The sequence below is a fragment of the Glandiceps talaboti genome, chromosome 9 (assembly GCF_964340395.1).
Source record: "Glandiceps talaboti chromosome 9, keGlaTala1.1, whole genome shotgun sequence".
NCBI lineage: Eukaryota > Metazoa > Hemichordata > Enteropneusta > Spengelidae > Glandiceps > Glandiceps talaboti.
Window position 1 is genome coordinate 17,963,818 of NC_135557.1, and position 21,181 is coordinate 17,984,998.

The 21,181-nt window shown below is 37.7% G+C and overlaps 1 protein-coding gene across 1 annotated transcript in view; it reads right to left on the reverse strand.

The window, feature by feature from the left end:
* The window catches only part of LOC144439904 (uncharacterized), a 144,919-nt gene that overhangs the window by 60,238 nt on the left and 63,500 nt on the right, over positions 1-21,181 (reverse strand). Inside the window, exons 43-72 of the mRNA XM_078129136.1 lie at positions 20,736-20,882; positions 20,005-20,106; positions 19,287-19,463; positions 18,566-18,817; positions 17,789-18,091; positions 16,817-17,158; positions 16,076-16,204; positions 15,542-15,688; positions 15,078-15,275; positions 14,560-14,755; positions 13,998-14,203; positions 13,463-13,702; positions 12,888-13,091; positions 12,485-12,652; positions 11,801-12,083; positions 11,196-11,446; positions 10,601-10,738; positions 10,094-10,283; positions 9,393-9,574; positions 8,906-9,130; positions 7,989-8,261; positions 7,321-7,584; positions 4,239-4,400; positions 3,871-4,023; positions 3,231-3,410; positions 2,809-3,030; positions 2,336-2,446; positions 1,695-1,931; positions 1,022-1,309; positions 375-510 (exon numbers count right to left, since the gene is read on the reverse strand). Of these exons, the coding sequence (XP_077985262.1) occupies positions 375-510; positions 1,022-1,309; positions 1,695-1,931; positions 2,336-2,446; positions 2,809-3,030; positions 3,231-3,410; positions 3,871-4,023; positions 4,239-4,400; positions 7,321-7,584; positions 7,989-8,261; positions 8,906-9,130; positions 9,393-9,574; positions 10,094-10,283; positions 10,601-10,738; positions 11,196-11,446; positions 11,801-12,083; positions 12,485-12,652; positions 12,888-13,091; positions 13,463-13,702; positions 13,998-14,203; positions 14,560-14,755; positions 15,078-15,275; positions 15,542-15,688; positions 16,076-16,204; positions 16,817-17,158; positions 17,789-18,091; positions 18,566-18,817; positions 19,287-19,463; positions 20,005-20,106; positions 20,736-20,882 (6,106 nt within the window). The remainder of the gene's footprint in view (positions 1-374; positions 511-1,021; positions 1,310-1,694; positions 1,932-2,335; positions 2,447-2,808; positions 3,031-3,230; positions 3,411-3,870; positions 4,024-4,238; positions 4,401-7,320; positions 7,585-7,988; positions 8,262-8,905; positions 9,131-9,392; positions 9,575-10,093; positions 10,284-10,600; positions 10,739-11,195; positions 11,447-11,800; positions 12,084-12,484; positions 12,653-12,887; positions 13,092-13,462; positions 13,703-13,997; positions 14,204-14,559; positions 14,756-15,077; positions 15,276-15,541; positions 15,689-16,075; positions 16,205-16,816; positions 17,159-17,788; positions 18,092-18,565; positions 18,818-19,286; positions 19,464-20,004; positions 20,107-20,735; positions 20,883-21,181) is intronic.

Below are 21,181 nucleotides of genomic sequence, written 5' to 3' on the forward strand. Positions count from 1 at the left end.
ACATTTGCATAGAGTTAACAGATTAAACCGGATTGGTCAAGTTAATTGAAAAAGGACTATCCTCGTTCTTACACAGCAGCCTTGTTGTGTTGTGTTGTGTTGCGTTGCGTTGCGTTGCATTGTGTTGTGTTGTGTCTTGCTATTTGCATATTAATCTGATATTGCAAGGTGTACCAATTACAATTTTATGCAAATAAGTTCTATCACATGTCAAAAACGTAATATTTTGAAATCTTGCGATGATTCTTCACAGTGGCAGCAAAATAACATGCACAACTTCAAGGGCTCATTTCAAAGAATGGTACTAAACTGCATCTCATACATCCAGATGCACCAGCTCAGTTTGACTCAAATTTGCATAATATCATACTTACCCAGGTGGGCAAATTTCACAGACTGACATTCTGGTTCTATTAGTGAAGTAACCATTGGCACATGCAAATGGTGCTGGAGAACCAGTTGGGCAATGTAGACCAATGGGACAGTCATCTGGTGTTGGGTTATCAGAACCTTAAACATAACAAAATGTGATTGGAAATTAAGAATTTAGACTCTTGTGATGACACACAATAATATCAATAATTTCTTCTCTTATTGTCTTAGGGTTGGTTTAGGGTGAGGATTGGAAAAGTGGGTATCTACATAGAATTGTGCGAAAGATTGGAAGTCAGAATAAAATTATTGCTTTCATTTTCTTGTCTTGTTCTGCTTTGCTCCAGCATTTTTGTACTTTATTTTTTGTGTGGTATATGCAATATATTAATGAGTGGTAACAGGGCCCAGATGGAAATCGGTTTTTGCTGTTTCCTGGCTACCCTGTTTGTAAATAAATTTTTCTACTACGGTACTACTACTATATTGGGCAAACTTATATTACACAGGAATTATTTATCATTAGTTTATATTGAACAAACTTATATGCAGTTGTAATAGTTGTCTGAGTTCAGTTGAGGGGAATGGTGGAAAAGTGTAATTTTCTGAATGAATCGGGAGGGAGGATGTGATAAAAAATTATAATTACCTGTTGGACAGTAATAACCTTGAGTACAGAGGTCTTCTGGTTCAGTAAGTCCAGCTGTTTGACAATACCAGCCTTCATTACATAGTGTACAGTTATCGGATGACTCTAGTCTTGTGTTATTGGAGAATGTCCCTGATGGACAGTTATATGGTACAGACGTCTGCAATGGACAGTATTTTCCAACTGGACAAATAATTTGTTCATTACTGGTAGAAGCAGTTGGGCAGTAGAAACCTGGTGAGCATGGACCGGTAGGCTCTATCAAGCCGTCTGCATCACAGTAGAAACCTGTCAATGGGAAAAAAAATGAAAATTAAATTCCAGGTGTACATGATACAGACTCCTAATACATACCCGGTGTACATCTCAGTACCAATACCAGGTGTACATCGTAAATATTCACAATGAATACCAGGTGTATATGGTACATACTCTGAATACCAGGTGTACATGGTACATATTCACAATTTATACCAGGTGCAGATGGCACAAACTCTCAATGAATACCAGGTGTGCATGGTACATATTCTCAATGTATACCAGGTGTACATGGTACTCTCACTGAATACCAATGAAATTAAGAGTAGTCAAAATGCATATTCTCCACTTGCCAAAGTAGAAACTTGCATCTGTATCATTTAGTAACTGTACTGATGTCTGATTGGCTACTCACCAGGTGTACAAGGTTCACATTCAGTATCATTCTGTAAACCTGTACCATTACTGAATGTACCAGCAACACAAGTGATTGGTTCAGTTGTACCCTCTGGACAGTAATGACCAACTGGACAGATGTTGGCATCATCTGCTTGAGCTGGAGCAGCATCCTCAGCACCACGGCGACAGAAGTAACCAGGACTACAAAGAGTGTTGGGATACACAAGACCTGGCTGACCACAGTAGTAACCACCTGAAAATAATGATAATATGTATATAAATATGAACAACAGATGATCACATCAAAAAATCAACTGGACATATCCATCCATCCATTCATTCATCCACATACCTACTCATCCACCCATACATGTACACCCATACATACATACATACATACATACATACATACATACATACATACATACATACATACATACATACATACATACATACATACATACATACATACATACACACACACACACACACACACACACATACATACATACATGTACATACATACATACATACATACATACATACATACATACATACACACATAATTACATACATACACACACACACACACACACACACACACACACACACACACACACACACACATTTCACTAGTTTTTCATAGGATGCTCTTACCTAGACAAGGTGCACATTCCTCCTCTGCTGTTAGTCCTGTGATATTGTTAAATGTACCAATAGGACAACCATACTCATTGTCAGACCTTGTACCATTTGGACAATAATAACCTAAAAATATATTTATGAAGATACTGCATTAATAGAAATCAAGCATGACCATTAATTAGACAACATTATATATATTTTTATACTATACATGTACACACTTATTATATATGACTGATGCATGTCCTTCCCAGATGGCAATATGATACATTTGACTGACTGTGAAAACCAGTACTTCACAGATGGACATGCAGCTAATGCTATAATTATGACTGACTCTGAACACCTGTACTTTCCAGGTGGACATCCCAGTAATATGACTGACTCTGACCACCTGTACTTTCATGGTGGATATATATTATTGGGGCTATGTGACTGACTATCAACACCTGCACTTCCAATGTGGACGTACTAATCCTGCTTACCAGGTGGGCAGACAAAAGCTGTAAAATTAACCACTGGGTTGACTGAATTATCACAGTAGAATCCAGCTGGGCACTCCTTGCATTCCCATTGGCCAATCTCATCCTGGTAGGAACCTGCATCACATGGTTGTTTATCTGGAGAGCCTTCTACACAGTAGTGACCAACTGGACAGATGTAATCATTTGGTGTGGGCACGGTCTGGGCAGGAGGGCAGTAGAAACCTTAAAACATACAATTCATGAGATATTAAATTTACAGTAAATAATAAATTTAAAAAACCTGAAACAAAATTTTATTAACATTTTATTATCAGACTAAACAAAAGTTTTACTAAGACATCGTCTGGCTCAATAAAAAATTAGGGTGTTTTCGTGTGTCACTATATTAAATAATGTTTGAATATAGTGTTTCAAGATTTTACCTTGTGTACATGGTCCTTCTGGTTGTGCCAGTCCACTAGCATTGCAGTATTTGCCAGACAGACAGTCTAGACAATAAGTGATGTTCTTGGCAACATAGCTTGGTAAATAGGTACCTGGCGGACAGGGGTCCTCATAACTACTGCCCTCTATACAGTGGTACCCTGGACTACATTGGTTACCTACATGGCACAAAACATAGACTTGATTGGCTCATAAAATCATTATGGAAATATTAGTCCAATCACACACCTCTTCTCACACAATAAGTTGGAGTGTTCAAAACAGTGTGGTATCCCTGTAAACATCAATTTGTCCTGAACTGATGCTTCGAAAGTGTATAAAAATAGTGAAAGCAACAAGTATTCTAAAACATATTAAAGTAGAGGAATATAGTATTCATGGTTCCAAGAATCAATAGAACAGTATAAATATAGTTACTTTAGAACGGTGAATTCCAAATGGATGCAATGTTTCGATCCATCTACTACGGACCTTGATCACGCAACGATTTAATTATCCTACTTAATGTTTCTCTCTACACTATTTAAAGTTATTCTCCATGTGAGTACATCTTATGATTGATGTTTTACGTGTAAATGCAAACCTGAAAACAGCTAGACAAGTAGAAGTTTGTATTACCTCCAACTCCAGAGGGCGTAGCTGTAGTTGAGCCATTGGTACAGTAATAGCCAGCAGCACAATCACCTCGCGGTGAAGCCATACCGTTCACATCACAATATTGACCTGGGTCACACATTAGTGCGGCCGATGATCCTAGAGGGCAGTATTCACCTATAATGTAAAAAGGCAATATTCATAAATAGTGACCTAGTAAAAGTGGTTAACAAGTAATTGTTGACTTGGACCATACAGGGCAGTACTCACTTGTAATGTAACCAGGCAATATTCATAACAAGTAAAAGTAGTAAAAGTAGGAAATAAGAGGTGATGGATTTGAACCATAGAGGGCAGTATTTATGCCATACACAGTAATAATGATAACTTACCAGCCACACACTGTCCTCCATAGGGTGAACTTGGATGTGTTTCATAAGACCCACTGATACAAAACCAGCCTTCATCACAGTAATCTGTAGGTTTACTATTACCTTGACCTTGACAGAACATTCCAGGTGTACAATCTACACACCAGCTCTCGTTATGTGCACCTGGTAATACAAATATCATGCAAATGAAGTCAGTCAGACATCTCATAAAATTGAGAAATTTTTGACAGTGTCAGTTTGCTGATTTGGGATGTTTTACACAATCAAACATCTACCTGGATTTGACCCACTCTGTTACTGTGCAACAGTTCAACACAGTGTACCCTCTATTGATAGCCAAATTTTGTTGTTGTGAGCCAAAATGAGAAAAACTGGCATTTCTTGTGAGTCACCACATAGTAAGAGATAGGGGAACACCAAATTTTGGTGCGTCTCTAGAAATTGTGTGCATAAGTGGCACATCAAATTGGCTTAGTGGGCACACAGCCATTGTAAAAACAATGTCTCTACAGTGAGAACAATTCAACACATGTAGAAATAACTGTTAAATTATAGCAACAAGCGACCTATCGGTCAGAATAGCTCCGCTGTTTTTTTTTTAATTTAATTTTTTATTTTGGTGACATGTAGAAGTGGTTCAGGTCTTCAGCTCTTCGAGTCACTATGCAGTTTTGTTTTAGCGATGCAATAAAGTGGTTAGTGGTTTCATATGATGTCTCACTATAAAACACATTTTACACAGAAGTTGGTAATGTATTGTACTTTTATACCATAGTCACCATTTTATAACAAAAATCTACTGTTATGAAAAATTGCACAAAATCTCAGAAAAAAATGACTGGGAAATGCACACAAGAAAAAGAAAAAAAGAGGATTTTGAGGTTGGCTCTAAGTAATTCCAGTGTCTTACAGCTGTAACCCTGGAAAATTTTAATGAAGAATGAAATAAACTAGGGATCTAAAATAATTTTGAGGCAATTTGAATTTCAATTTTCTAACAAATTTACAAAGTCAACAACATTCAACTTGTTCTAGTTGTGGTAGATATATATAGGGAAGAAATGTATTAATCGCCATCTTAGTTTCCGTACGGCGACAATCTCAAGTACCCGGAAGAGAGTCATTCTCAGCCATACGTTACAGTGGTAACACTCGTTCATGTTCGGTTACCTTTCACAAAGAAAACACAACGAAATGGTTGAAATGATCTTTTTTTAATTTCTTTTCATCACAACAACAAAATCTGCGTGATCAAAAGTGTTGTAAACTAAACCAGAAAGAATTATCGGACTGGCTAAACTTCCCGATGAACTGGAAGGTCCTACTACTTCCAAGTAAGCCTCGATAGTACTATAGTACGTGAGAAAATCGTCTCAAACTAGCGATACAACTTTCAAAATATAACTTGACATGTCTTCATTTGTTAGAGTTATACAATTCAAGACGGGTTTTCACTCGAAAACAACAATTCTGTGAATAATGACAGTGACACTCTGAACGCAGCGATTTCTCGGACGATGTTACCACTGTAACGTATGGCTGACAACGACTTGCTTCCGGGTTAGTCCCTCGTGCATACGGGTGGATTGTCGGCGATTAATACATACATGTACATCGTCTGATATTTTAATTCACAGTGTTTTTTGTGACCGGCGCCTGTCAGCAGACTCTGCCATTTTTTTCATCATTCCATTGTATTTAAACCTTGTACTTGACATTTCGCAATATTTATAATTCTCAACAAAGTACCTCAACATGCCTCACTTCGCTCGTACTCAAAGCAGCCCCGCACGTAGTCCTGCTTGCATACGGAGGAATTCGGGACTCGATTCTGACAATTGTCCCTCCCCCTCCGGTGTTTAGAGTCAAGTCAGTAATACAGACTCATGCACCCGAGGACTACCCCGCGCGGTATGATCACTGACACTGATGACATGATGAGAGAGAACCTTTTCGGATTTACATGTAAAACGGGGAAAGATACGCAAAACCTAATGCAAAGTCTGAAGCCAAATTAAAGTTGTAATTATTTTAATTATTTTTACTTGCCAAATATTTGCATTTTGGAAAGGCGAGACACGTTCATGTCGTTTAACTTTACATGTGAACTGTCGGCCATATTTAAACTTCAACCGCGGCCGCATGCCTGGCATGCCCTTCCTTACGCAAGTTGTCTGAATTCTGGTTCACTGTCATTCCAAATTGCACGACAATATAGAATTAACCACAAGTTACATGTTATCTGAAAACATCACACTTTTATAGTGGGTCTGAAGTGTGATTTTAGTGAGTACTAAGAACGTCCTGTGTTGATACTCAAGTTGCTGTGGAAAATCGCTCGGTCGAATGAGGTCACCTTCAGCTTCTGGTCGAATCAGGATAGAGTATGCAAATGAGGATGTTGCGGATTGGCTGATAATGTAGAAGGGTGCAAAATTGGATTTGAAGTTTACAACCCTGTTTCGAACAAACGCTTGTCATTTGGGCGCCCAATGCGTAGAATTATGACTATAGCACATATTACATTGCTTGTTTGACGTCAATAGTGTCTTTTGAAAAGTGGCAGTTTACTTAAAGTCTCGTCGACTGATTTCCAATATGGCGTCGGTCATTATGCTCATTAACATATTCATTTTTTTTTCAAATTACAAAAAAAAATCATAAAAAATAAAAATGAGGATGTGCTGACTTGAAATTAACAAATCTGAGTAAGCTACCCCCTGCGCATCAACACGCCAGATATCAAAGCAATCTAATAAGAGGTTTTCAAGGAGTTGATGAAAATGACATTTTATGAAAAAAAAATCATAAAAAATTGAAAATGGCACAGATCAACTTGGCATGAACAAATCTGAATAGCCTCCCCCCAGGGAACATGCACACCAAATATCGAAGAATTCCGACTGTCACTTATGGAGTAGATAGTAAAAATATAAAAGTTTGACGGACACCTATGATTCACTCTACTCTCTATACCTCAATACCCACCTATACCTAAAGCTACGCTTTCAGCTTTCGCTGACAGCGGAGCTAAAAATGTTGTCTTTACAGTCATTACAGTTCAACACAACTATTCTCTTACCTGTAAGGTTATTAAATGAACCTTGAGGGCATGGGTACTGGTGATCATACTCAGTTTCCAGTGGACAGTAGAAGCCAGATGGACAGATAGTATTCATATATGTAGTGAAATTACTCTCACAGTAATACCCAGCTGGACACGATTTACATGTATCCATTCCTTCCTGGTCCTGGTAGGTTCCTGCTGCACAACCTACTGGCCACTCAGAACCTACGGGGCAGTGATAGCCAAGTGGACAAATACCACCTATACCTGTGTGTTCACCTATCACGAAAAAAAAAGAACAGTTGTTGAGAAATGGGTATTACCATATATGGAAATACAAAATGAAGCAAGAGTGATGAAATATTCATTATTAAATATATACTGCCAGGGTTTGAATTTAAATTTGGTAGTCAGATTTAGCCAAGGATATTGTTTTCAGCTGCAACTTTGTATTAATTTCCCCTGGTCTAAGTAGAGGAGATAGGAACATCGTATAAATTTGGTTATCTAGATATGATGTTTAGTGCATGTAAACAATGTCCACAGAACAAATACAAAGGAAAGGAAGAAAAACTAAAAAAAAAAAAACTAAAAAAAAAAAAAAAAAAAAAAAAAAAAAAAAAAAAAAAATTGAGATAAAAAAATATCAACTTTAAAATTTCCCAAACGAAATACAGCCATACCATCAAGATCACACACTGTGACATTCAGAGGTGTTGGGTTGGGTTTGTTGACCCTTGACACACAGTAGTAACCAGCGTCACACTCCGCAGTGGGTGCTGTCAGGTTAGTACCCTCACAGTAGAAGCCACCAGGACAGTCTGTGCAGTCACTTTCCATCTCTAGACCAAAACGGGCTCCATAGGTACCCGCTGGGCATGCAGTCCAGTTACGCCCAGTACCCGCTATACAGTAGTATCCTTGTTGGCATCGACGATGACCAGCTGAAGAGTTACCTAGAGTAATGGGGATGATAAATATGGATTATGAGTTATCTTAATTGTGATATGAAATATGAGTTGTGCTGACACCTAAATGTATATGCACATTTTATTTTATATTCTCGTTTAATTTTTAATTTTTTTTAGATAGAACCTAACACATCTGATTCATTATCTGTCATATACACATTTGCATTTCAGTGTGTAGCATTGTTCTCCCGATGAACCCCGTTGTAAGATCTACAGTATGTTGCAAGTTAGTATTCATTAACTCTATTTGATATAACCATGCAGAATCCGATAATTAATTGTACATTCTACACTTTAAGATAACAAGATTGAATGAATACAGTTTCTTGTGTCTAAAATGAAATGAACTAACGTGCCATCATGTAAACATCAAATGCAGACATCAAAATATTGGTGTCAGCATGTCTGTGTCTAGTAGCAATACATTTAATAAATGGCTAATTTCATTTAGAGAAGTTGCTTGCTATCTTAATGTAGAATGTACAGTTTCTAATGGTTGTATTAAACAGAAAGAGTGAACACTAACTTGCAACAGACTGTACAAACCAAATGCTTCACACATCTGCCAATGAACTATGTTGCAAGATCTACAATCCAAACATCTTAAAACAATTGTAAGTAAGATTTACCTTCTATAACTTCTTCAGGAACACAATAGAATCCAGCTGGACATTCCAAACACTCGGACATCTGAGTTAGGTTGGTGTAAGTACCAGGTTCGCAAGGTTTGGGCAAGGGACTACCTTGTGGACAGTGTAAACCAATACTACATGGGTATTCCTGTGGATTGGACACACTCTGACCAGGTGGACAATAGAATCCTGGATCACAATCACCAGATGGTGCTGACAAACCTACCAATCAAACACAAGACAAACAGACAATGTTAATATCAGTAGGCTATTAGACATGGAATACTAGATCACAATCTCTGAATGGTACGGATAAACCGACCAATCAATCCAAACAAATCTTGCCCTCACTGGTAGGCCAAATACTGCTTCTGTACATGGCCAGCACCCCAAGTGGCCAAACCATACAATCTTTTGTTTTCTGGTAATTGGAATATGGTGTATTCACTGCAAAGGCACGGTAAAATCAGTATTCTCTACTTACCAGTTTCATTACAGTATGTTCCTTCATCACACAAATCACACTGACTTTCATTCCATCTATTCATAGTACTAACATAGGTGCCCCTTGGACATGGTGTCGGCCAGCCTGAACCCTCCGGACAATAATGACCTGTTGGACAGGACTCATTTCGAGGGTCAAAAGATCCAGCTGTACAGAAATATCTAAAATAGACACAGAAGGAAAATGTTTCATAAAAAATAAAGAGAAGAGACAGTTTGTAGTAGCTCTCTGATTTAAAGACTTGTTTTGTCTGGTGTACAATGTGTTCAATGTATAAGTTTTAAAACAGTGACAACTGAAATGTTTTCAAACTTCATAGTATAGATTCATAGTTTTGGGGTAGTAAAATGACTAGAGCTGGAGAACTACTAGTAACTACCATGTTGTATCTACTAGTGTGGTATAGTGTTACTGTCAAAGTTTGAATCTTAAATCAGCATTATCACATCAGTGGGATCATAAAGGTCAAACAGATTCATTCATTTAAAGGCCAGAGTTTCAATCCCAGGCTCTCACATTTGTGTTATTTCACCAGGGGATTCGTAAGGATTACATAGGATCATACTTTTGTTCTGGATCAACTTTTTTCAACATCTCCACCAGACAACTGTCTTCTAGTCCAAACCTTAATACAAATTAACAGGGCTTTTAATGATAGAAAATACATTTCTGGGACCTACCCTTCATCACATAGTCCACTTGTAACTGTCATATGTATATCAGCACAGTAATAACCAGCTGGACAGGGTACACAGTCTTCAACCATCTCTAACCCAGTTATGTTACCATAAGTACCTTTAGGACAGGGTTCTGGGTCAGCTGTACCTTCCGGACAGTAGTAACCTTCTGGGCATATATTGGCATCAATTCCTGAAATAAAACATTTCATAGTTCCGGTTGATATTTCTGGATATACAGTTTTGAATTGGAATTTTCTTTTTCTCCATGTGATGTTGATTTGCGTGCACAGTGAGATCAAATGTATCATTTTATATGTACAAGCTATATGCCTGCATTTTGTTTTGTGTAATTTGCAACAGAAAAATCATTTGTAAGATGTAAAACACATTGTGCAACCTACCTGAAATCCTATAGTCTCTCTAGTTTGGTAGTAAAACATGGTCTGAAGTGGAGATATCTATAGCTAGTTACTGCTAACACTACAAACGTCTAAAGGAATGTCTTACCTTGGTCTGGGGTAGAGATATTTGCATATTGTTTACAATAATATCCGGCAGTACACAGGTCTTGTGGTGTCACCATTCCTGGTATTGGACAATAGTAACCTCCAAGACAGGGTGAACATTGACTTTCTTCTCGCAGTCCTACAAAAAAATAAGAGATAAAAAAACGAAGTGAATACTACGGAAAGTACCTCCACTGAACAATCAATGAGGAACAAGTTTCAGTGCAGTGTTTTTCAGCAAATATACATAGTGTATATTATGTGACATCATTATGTGGCTCGCAAGAATACACAAAGTTTATTAAAATTTGTTTATTCCCTGCAGTTGTGTTCCCCTTAAAGTTAAAGATTGCTACCAAGTTCTAAACCACTGAACAATGCATGAAGATTAAGTTTCAACTTAGGTATTTCTCAGCAATCCCAAATAATGTATGTGACGCAAAATCAGTGAATGATTTTCCAGAATTGCAAGGTTTTAAAAAAATCAAATGCCCGTTTTGCTCAATCTATAGTTATTTGTGTACCCCTAGTTGAGAGAAGATTAACTTTTACACCACTACTTGGCCCCTTAACTTACTACCATTTTGTTCACCTACCAGTGAGATTGTTGAATGTTCCAATGGGACATGGGAATTCAACTGCGTATCTAGTACCATCTGGACAGTAATAACCCATTGGACAGACAGTAGTGTCGTTATTCAGTACCACAATATCCATGGTGTTATCACAGAAATATCCTGAAGGACAAATCTTGCATGAACTCTGAGCTTCTTCATCCTGATAGGTTCCATTCTCACAACGGATTGGGTCGTCAGATCCTAGAGGACAATAATGACCAATAGGACATCTGTGGAGGTAGAAAGACAAACATTGCATTTATGTTTTTAGGCAAGACATGTAGTTTCTGAAGATCATTAGATCCATGGAGTCATAATGGTTGAATTGTTAGAGTGGTCAGCTTGGTTGCAGGTTTTCGATTCACACCACTATTTCTTTCTGAATAGCTAAAGTCCTTGGGCAAGATCTGAACTATGATTATCTTGAATGCCATTGTGACATTTTCAAATAATGCTAAAGAAAAATCTTCAGCACAGGCACAGCCACAGGCACAGCTAGGCACAGGCACAGGCACAGGCACACACATGCACTTCCAACCCACCTCCCTCCCTCCCTATATTAAAACAAGTTTAAATAACTCTACCTGTAATCAGGGGGTGCTGTTTGATTCTGACCAGGTGGACAGTAGTATCCTGGGTTACAAGGACCAATAGGAAGCTCTCTTCCCACACCTGGACAGTAGTCACCCTCTATACAATCAATACAATCAATTTCTTCATCATTCTGTATACTATCAAGGTAGGTTCCTGTAGGACATGGCTGTTTGTCTGGAGTGCCCTCGGGACAGAAGTGACCCACTGGACACACAGCACCGGTGGTATTGTCAGTTGGTGTAGGATCAGATGCCCCAAGTAAACAGTAGTAACCTATAGGAAGAGAAAAACATGGATACTGGTGAATAGAGAGCTAGCTAGCTATCTAAAAACGCAGAAGGATGGACAGATGGATGGACAGATACAAACAAACAGACAGGCTGAGAGACGAACAGACTGCTGACCATCAGACAGACAGACCGATACCAACAAACAGACACAGAGACAGACAGACAGACAGACAGACAGACAGACAGACAGATCATACTAATTTCTATGTATTAAACTTATGAACTAGTGTCCTGGTCCTGATTAGAACATTACACTTCTATGCCATTATGAATTAATTTACTACAGGAGAACATTGTATTTGATTTCATTTTCTTTGCTTTTCTTTCAATTTCGTTTTTCTTTCATTTCCTTTTATGGGCATCATAACAAACCACATAACTCACCTGCAGTACAGTTACCAGTTGGTGTATCAAGTCCTGCAGTTTGACAGTATTTACCAGGATCACATAATACTGGACTGCATGAACCCTGAGGGCAGTATTCACCAGGTTGGCATTCACCACCATAGTCAGTACTTTGAGCTGTGCTGGCATTTCCACTACAGAACCATCCTGTAAGGAAGTGAAAGTTATAGTTTTTAGGATATCAGTAAAGTTGACTAATTACATTTCTTAGGTGATATGTTATATCTTGTATACTAGTAATTCGTAACAATTCGTTACATCAGATAAGTATATTTTCTAACGGCAAAAATATCTAAGATTAGAGTATAGCATGATGTAGTCTTCAGGTGATTGCTTCCAGTTTTTGTTGTAAAACTGAGGTTTGTTTGGGTACTGTACATACCTGGGTCACATTGTGCGGTTGGCCAGTCAAGTCCATCTAATTCACAATAGAATCCACAAGGACATGGTAAACAGTCATCAACATCCCTCGCCATGGTAACGTTATAGTAAGAACCAGCTGGGCATGGGTTTTCAAACTCAGCTCCCGTACCTTCTGGACAGAAGTAGCCTGGTGGACACGGTTTGTCTTCAAAGATGACAGAACCTGAAAGATGTAATAGAGGTGATATTGAATCAAACTGGATACTTGAAGATTCTTGGTGAAATGATGAATTCTCTTTGTTTATAAATTACACAGGGTGAGCAAAGGTTATTTCCATAACTCATCTTTTCAACCTTTTTTGTAAATGGTTAAACCTCAAAATGAAATTTGTAAAACTGTAATATGATGTCGACTGTACTTTGGTCTGCTGGTTAAAGAATGATTATGTTGAGAGGCACCACATACTGTGCTGATGATTAAAGCAACTGAAACAATATACTACACTTTGAATGAATGCTATAAATGATTGCAATATGTAGTCATATTGCTTTACCTGCATGTTCCAGGTTGTATAAAAGGTTAAAAAAACTTACCTTCTGGACAGTAATATCCATCAGGACATGCGTAACACACAGCTAATCCACTTGAGTTGGCAAAGGTACCAGCACCACACAACTCAGGCTGAATAGTTCCTAGTGGACAATAATGTCCCTCTGGACAGATGCCTCCCTTACCCGTCTGACCAAATGGTAGCACACAGGTACCATTGACAAGGGTGATGTTACTGTCTGCATTGGGGGTGGCTCTATCAACACCAAACTCACAGTAGTAGCCTGTATTCAACAACACACAATCAATTAGTAATACATGTTGTCATCTCATGTTGTGTAATATTAGTGTTTTTCGCTAAGGGTTGGGAAATCCAACAGGAAGGGGAAATCTGGTGAATTTTCAATATCTTAATAACGTAGAAGGGATAACAGGGAAATTACTTTGAGAACATGCTCAAATCACATTGTTCAACTTCTAGTCATTTGCATACGGTATACAAACACTTGGATAACACAAATCAGTCATCAAATACTTTTCTAGGAAAATTGAGGTAATTTACATATTGATAAAACACACCTGGATCACACTTATCAGTGACAGCAATGGCAGCCAAATGATCACAGTAGTAGCCGCCATCACATGCCTTACACTCGGACTCCTCAGCTAAACCAGTTTCATTATTGTAGGTACCACGTGGACAGGGTTGCCAGTCCAAACCAGTGCCTGCTGGACAGTAGTAACCTTCTGGGCAGGGTGTCACCAAACTACCATTGATACAGAACCTATAGTACAACAATTCATATGTATTGTGTTATGTGGCAGTATTATTCTCTGCATACATAAACCAGTTTTCTCTCACTCTAAAGGCATTAGATGAAGACTTTGAGACTCTGATTGATTACAAAATTACTGACTGGGAAATAGAAATAAAAGTTTCACGTGTCTTGATATGTGATATCACAAGTGGATATTTTTTCGTAAGCACTACTTGGCAGATAAATAGCTTGTCACACAACTGTGTAGAGATTATTGCTATAAAGACAGACAGACAGAAAGAGAGACAGACAGACAGACAGACAGACAGACAGACAGAGACAGACAGGCAGGCAGACACAGACAGACAGACAGTATCACTTACCATCCCTCTATGCAAACATAACACTCTGATGCATGGGTATGGTTCATAAACGTTCCATATGGACATGGCAAGGGTTCTGATGAATTCAATGGGCAATAGTTTCCAACAATACACTCATAGGCATCAGGTCTGGATGAATTCTGACCAGGTGGACAGTAATAACCAGGTTCACATGGACCAGTTGGGCTGTCCAAACCTACAAAAATATCAAAATGACATCACAGGTTGGAAAATATCACTAGAAATTGCTGATTCTCTTGTCTTCTGTTATAGTCTATTCTCATCCAATTCTCAACTAATATCAATCGATTTACAAAGGTTATAACACGCAAGCAGGTCAGAGTTTTTTAGCATTGAGCTTTCGATCTGTCAAGCATTAGGACTTTTTTTACTTCCCCAAAAATATGTACACTGCAATACATCTCTTTCACTTCCATTTGCAATGGACACAACTTGAATTCAAATTGAAAGTTGTTGGGAAGAGAGCAGTTCTGAGTAAATGGGGTGACAAAACCTACCTGCTAAATCACAATACATGCCCTCAGTACAATCTGTACACTGGTCTGTACTATTCAATCCTAGGTAAGGGTTAAATGTGCCTTCTGGGCAGGGTGTTGGTACATCTGACTGGATTGGACAGTAGTCTCCACTGGTACAAATGATTTTAGTTCTTGAATCAGAACCTACTGGACAGTAGTAGCCAGGACTACATGGTCCTGTATCAAGTAAAGAAAAAAACAATTCATTAATTGTTAATAATGTCACATATATGAACTAGGCAATAGGCAGCATTCTACTTCAAGTATAAGTTGTCCATGCAAGCATGCATGCATGTGCACATACACACACACACACGCATGCACGCACGCACACACACACACACACACACACACACACACACACACACACACACACACACAAACATGCATGCATACATATACACACAGGTGCAGCCTGAGTCATACAATGTTAATTTGTTTACCTTCTTCAGCAGTCAATCCATAACTTTCACAGTAATGACCAGCTAAACATGGTGTACAACTACTAGAGTTGTGAAGTCCTTCTGTAGCACCAAAGGTTCCAGGTGGACAGTCAAATGGTTCAGCTGTACCTTCTGGACAGTATGAACCTGTAAAGATATTAATAATTTCAGTAAGTGTAATATTGCAACCTGCATATTATCAAGTGATATACTTATACATTTATACACTGAGAAATGTGAAACTTCATCATGAAAATGTTTAGGAATAATAATGATAGAAACTCTGTTAATCCGAATCATTTTTGGAAATCAACATACAGTCACCGCTAGTGTAGTGCCTGAGTGCCCTAGTGTTAAAGCAGGTAAAGCATACATACATACATACACACATACATACATGCATGTGCACGCACGTATGCACGCACACCTACTGTTGGGATAAATAAATTGTCATTTTGATATTGATTCCACATTTGGGAAATCATGCATTAATGGTATAACCGCTGTAGAGTCTGTGATGTTAAACTGTCTTACCTTGAGGACATATATCTGCATCATAGCCTAAATTTGGTGTTGATATGTTAGCATACTGTCTACAGTAGAATCCAGCAGCACAAAGTCCAGTAGGGTATGTTAAGCCAACCTGCTCACAGTATGAACCACCTAGGTGATTGAAAAGTAATACATAGGAATGCTTAGGACAATGATAAAAGGTACACTTCAACAGACATGATAAGTACATATGTAGCAGGGGTGAACAAATCCACTGGGACTAGCGATTTTTTGGGGCGGACCTGCACAAATTTTACCTTGTACCATTAATTCTTTCAGCAGGACCACTGGATTTTTTAAGGCACTGGTCCGGGGACCACCAGTTCACAAAATGATTTGTTCACCCCTGTGTAGTAATCATTTAAACCAATCAAAGTGAATCTTATATAAAGTCTTGTTCCTAATTATAATTATGAATATACATAAACATGTAAATAAATTATATTTCCTATGAATAGGAATCGGGTAATGACAGGATAGTAATTCAGGGAAAAGATTTGGTTACATTCATTCAACTAGTAAGATTCCCTTCAACTGCATTATCCACCTAGCTTTCAGCAGTAAAGGTGCCATTTATCGAGCAAGTTACAACAAAATCAACTTGCCAAATCATCAGCTTTGATCATAAAATGTGCAATGTAACATAAAGTCTTCGGGTCAACACTCCCTGTTGGCACTGTAAAACTAAATTTCAGTCCAGAAATATGAGAAAATCAAACTTACCAGAGCAAGGTGTACAATCAACCACCTGGTCATAGCCAGTGTCGTTACCAAAGGTACCTCTAGGACATGGATACTGGTCAGATCTCTCTGTAGCAGGTGGACAGTAGAAACCAGCTGGACACTTGATGGTGTCATTAATAACCACAACACCTAGTGAGTTATCGCAATAATAACCAGCAAGACAAGTCTTACATGTCCACTGACCAGCTGTGTCTTGGTACGTACCACTGGGACATAGGATTGGCTCAAAGGCTTGCTCTGGACAGTAGTAGCCAACTGGACACTCCAGAGGGTCAGGGACTATCTGACCTCTTGGGCAATAGTAACCTCGTGTGCAGTTACCTGTAGAATGGACAAAAGTTTGATTATTGTGCGATAAAGTGTTTTTGAAATTTGTTAATATAATGTGCACATACATTCATTTTAAATCATTTTTTCAAATTTAAAAAAAAATTAAAACTTGAAATCTTCAATGTTTCTATAAATGTGTTAGGAAGCCATTTTACAATCAATCTTTATGATACACATTACACTCACAGAGAGTGTGGCATGGAACAATTCTGAAAAATACATAAATTGGACAAAAATTAACGTCACCTGGTGTAAAATATATTCATGTGTATTCTACAAAACAGTGTTCAATTTGACCAGTATGGAAAGTTACATGAGGGTTAGAAAATTTTAGTATTCTTCAATAATATGGCAAGCTTATTAGAATTGTGTGTATATACAACAAAGCAAATATGAATGTAGCCACAGGAGGCAATATAACATGAAATAACGACTGGCTAATGAATGGTTCATTGCTGCTCAGTAGTGGGATTAAAAAAAAAAGATAAAAGTGGTCATGTATGTGAAAGAAAATTTACTGCGTTTTTTTAACAAATTGGTTTATTTTCATTTACATTTAAAAGGTTCCAGGCCACAAAATATTAGATTTGTGAAATACAATTTTTTTATGCATAATCTTACCTGATGTGTCTGTCATGTTGTAATCTCCACAGTATTCTCCAAGACTGCATTCAATACAATCAGTGACATTCTCATTACGTTTACTAGGACTGTATGTACCCGGCTGACAGGCTAGGGGATAAGGTGACCCTAGAGGGCAGTAGAACCCAGCTGGGCATTCATCACCCATCACTCCATCCAGGGGTGTCGGGGTGTCTGATTTCAGTGTACAGTAGTAACCAGCGGCACAGGAATCAGTTGGTGAAGCTAATCCCTCCGTCTGACAGTACTCACCACCCGTACATGGAATGGGAGCACCAGAACCTGTATTGTGGAAGGATGCAGAGATTTGATGACATCATGAGTACATGTATAATGTAATGTTGCTGTGCAATTGTACTCGTACATAGAGTTCCTTGAAGTATATTACCCTTTGTGCTATTGCTAACAAATGTATGTATGTATGTATGTATGTATGTGTGTGTGTGTGTGTGTGTGTGTGTGTGTGTGTGTGTGTCTGTCTGTCTGTCTGTATGTATGTATGTATGTATGTATGTATGTATGTATGTATGTATGTATGTATGTATGTATCTGTACTGTACATAAATGCATAATCTATTGATTAATATATCTATCTGTCTATTTATATTATAAGTCTATATGTCTGTCTATTTGTCAATCTCTCTACGTACATTATATACTTGTGATGATAACATACATGTAGACTAAATTCCATTCTCTCATTAAATTAATCTTCAAATCTAATCTCAGTCAATTTTCTTATAAAATTCTACTCACCAAGAGGACAGTAGTATCCAGGTTGGCATATACCACCATGCGTGGTTGTATTGGGACTGTCTGAACCACCAGAGCAGTACCAGCCCTCTATACATTCAGCAGTGTAGTTACTATTACCATAGCCTTCACAGTACTTGCCAAGTGGACAGTCCTGGCAATCATCTAAAGATCTACCATATAACAGTCCATTAAAGGTACCTGGTGGACAGGGGTACTCTGTGGAATACCTTGTACCATTTGGACAGTAATAACCTGTTGGCAAGGAAACCATTTTAAATTATTAAAAAACATGTTATACAATGATGTGAATATTCCATATTACAAACTACGATTAAGAATAAGATTATCCTTGGATTTTGTTAAGCATTGTATAAAGTAAGTAAAATTTAAATGTTAAGTTCCCATGATATTTCTGAGGTTCTCAAACCAAATTTATGGTACATGTACAATGTATGTACAGGATTTTACTAGATTTTAGACCCAAGTACCCCTGAATAGTCATTGGGTCCTGAATGCCATAAGAGCACCCTCTCTGGTCAATGTCAGAAATGTACAAAGTTCAAAGGTGAGGAATAAAAGGTACATGTTTCAGATGCTAAACATGGCTGCCATGTAATAACTTCCTAGGACTCTCTACTATTCTTGAACGCCAATATCAAAGTAGACAATTTTATTTTAGTATTTCAAAGAAGTGAAAATGGCAATAATTCTGGTTAATTACCTGTTGGGCATGGGAAACTAGCAAACTCTGTTGCATTGGCTTGGCAGTAATAACCCTGGGGACACACTTCACAGAGAGATCTACCAACGATGTCACTGTAAGTACCATCTTCACAAGGAGTGGGAACAACTGTACCAACTGGACAGTAGTGACCTAGAGGGCATATACCACCAACACCTAATAATAAAAGAAGAGAGAGTTACAACTGCCACAATGGTGGACATCATAGTTGTGACAAGTGACAACAGACACACAGTAAAACTATTATTGCTGTATTTGGCATATTATATACTTACCATTTCATTCAGATATCATTTAAGAAAACACCAAGATTGAATGAATATGATTTTTTTGACAATTTGTCTAAATAAAATGAACCATGCTGACACCAAATTCACACCTCAAAACATTGGTACCTTACTTTCTACGTCTAGTTGCAATATGATAAATGTTTTATTTTGTGGACAAAATGTAGCAATAAATTGTGATCTTCCTATCTTTAAGTGTAGACTGTTTATTTGTTTATGTGTTGTTGTATCAAACAGAGCAAGTGAACACTGAAATTAAACTGGCAGTAATTTGATATATGACATAAATGGGTGATAACAGTGATTTGGTGATGTGGATATAATAATCATCCTGTAGTCAAGATAATGGAAAATATGGAAATCAAAAATGTATACAGGAAACACAAACAGAATGTCATAGGGTGACTTACCTCTGAAGAAGCTTTGTTCTGGACAGCTACATGATGCATCTATGACAGTAGCATTGTTAGCACTTGGATCCTGTCTATCTACCCCAGATGTACAGTAATAACCTAGAATACAAACACACAGTCAATATTTTATCAACTATTCACACTTTCTCACAGTCTTGTTTTATCATAGAAACATATGAAAGCTACCATTCATTGCAATCAGTCTGCTGTTTGTTAGCAGAAATCAGTTTACTACTTAGCAAGGCCACATACTTTGCTTACAATTAAAACAATTGAAAGAGTACACTTGATATAATAAATGCTACAAGTGTTACAAATATAGAAAGTACTTTACTCCAGTGTTAAGGGTTGTAAATTACAGAAATATACTCATACATTCTTACATGCAATGTACATAGAGAAAGTGAAGTGAACAATATGAGAGTATTCTCTCTTTACCAAAGATGATCATTTAGTCAAATGTGTGCATGCCATAGATCTCATATTTTCCTAACTAGTAATTGTATGAATTCTCAGATGCCATGCAACTGAACTATGCACATTATTAAGTCTGTTGCCTCTGGTACAATATGGATATACTAACAGCTATTTATCCCACCATTTTTCTTTCCTCCAACAATGTCAATACTTTTGCTGTATTTCCCCATTTCTAAAACCAGAACACTAAAATGCAAAATGTAGATATCTTACAACTAAGGTTCAAAGGTGAAACACTCTAATTTCCATACCTGCTGAGCAATTGGCTGTTGGCTCAGTTAGATGTACAGAATCACAGTACATGCCACCATCGCAAGCTTTACACTGACTTTGTTCACTTAGTCCTTCTACATCACTGAATGTACCAGCTGGACAGGATTGCCAGTCTAAACCAGTACCTGGAGATGCAACAATACATAATACAGTAACCAATCACATACATTTCTATGAAATATGTCATTACAACAAAAATCATGAAACCTGATATAAAACAGCCTGGCTAGGTAAAAATCTTACAAACAGTGATATTTGTAAAGCAAGATGATATAGTATGGCAATGCTAATAAGATTCTTTTGAGCCACATGATAAAATATACCACTGTTCCTAAGATATTTCTTAAGATAGACAATAAAATGTAGCAGTTAGAAAGCTTTTTGTTGACCCAGAGGATAAAACATAGCAGTGTTGGCAAGATTT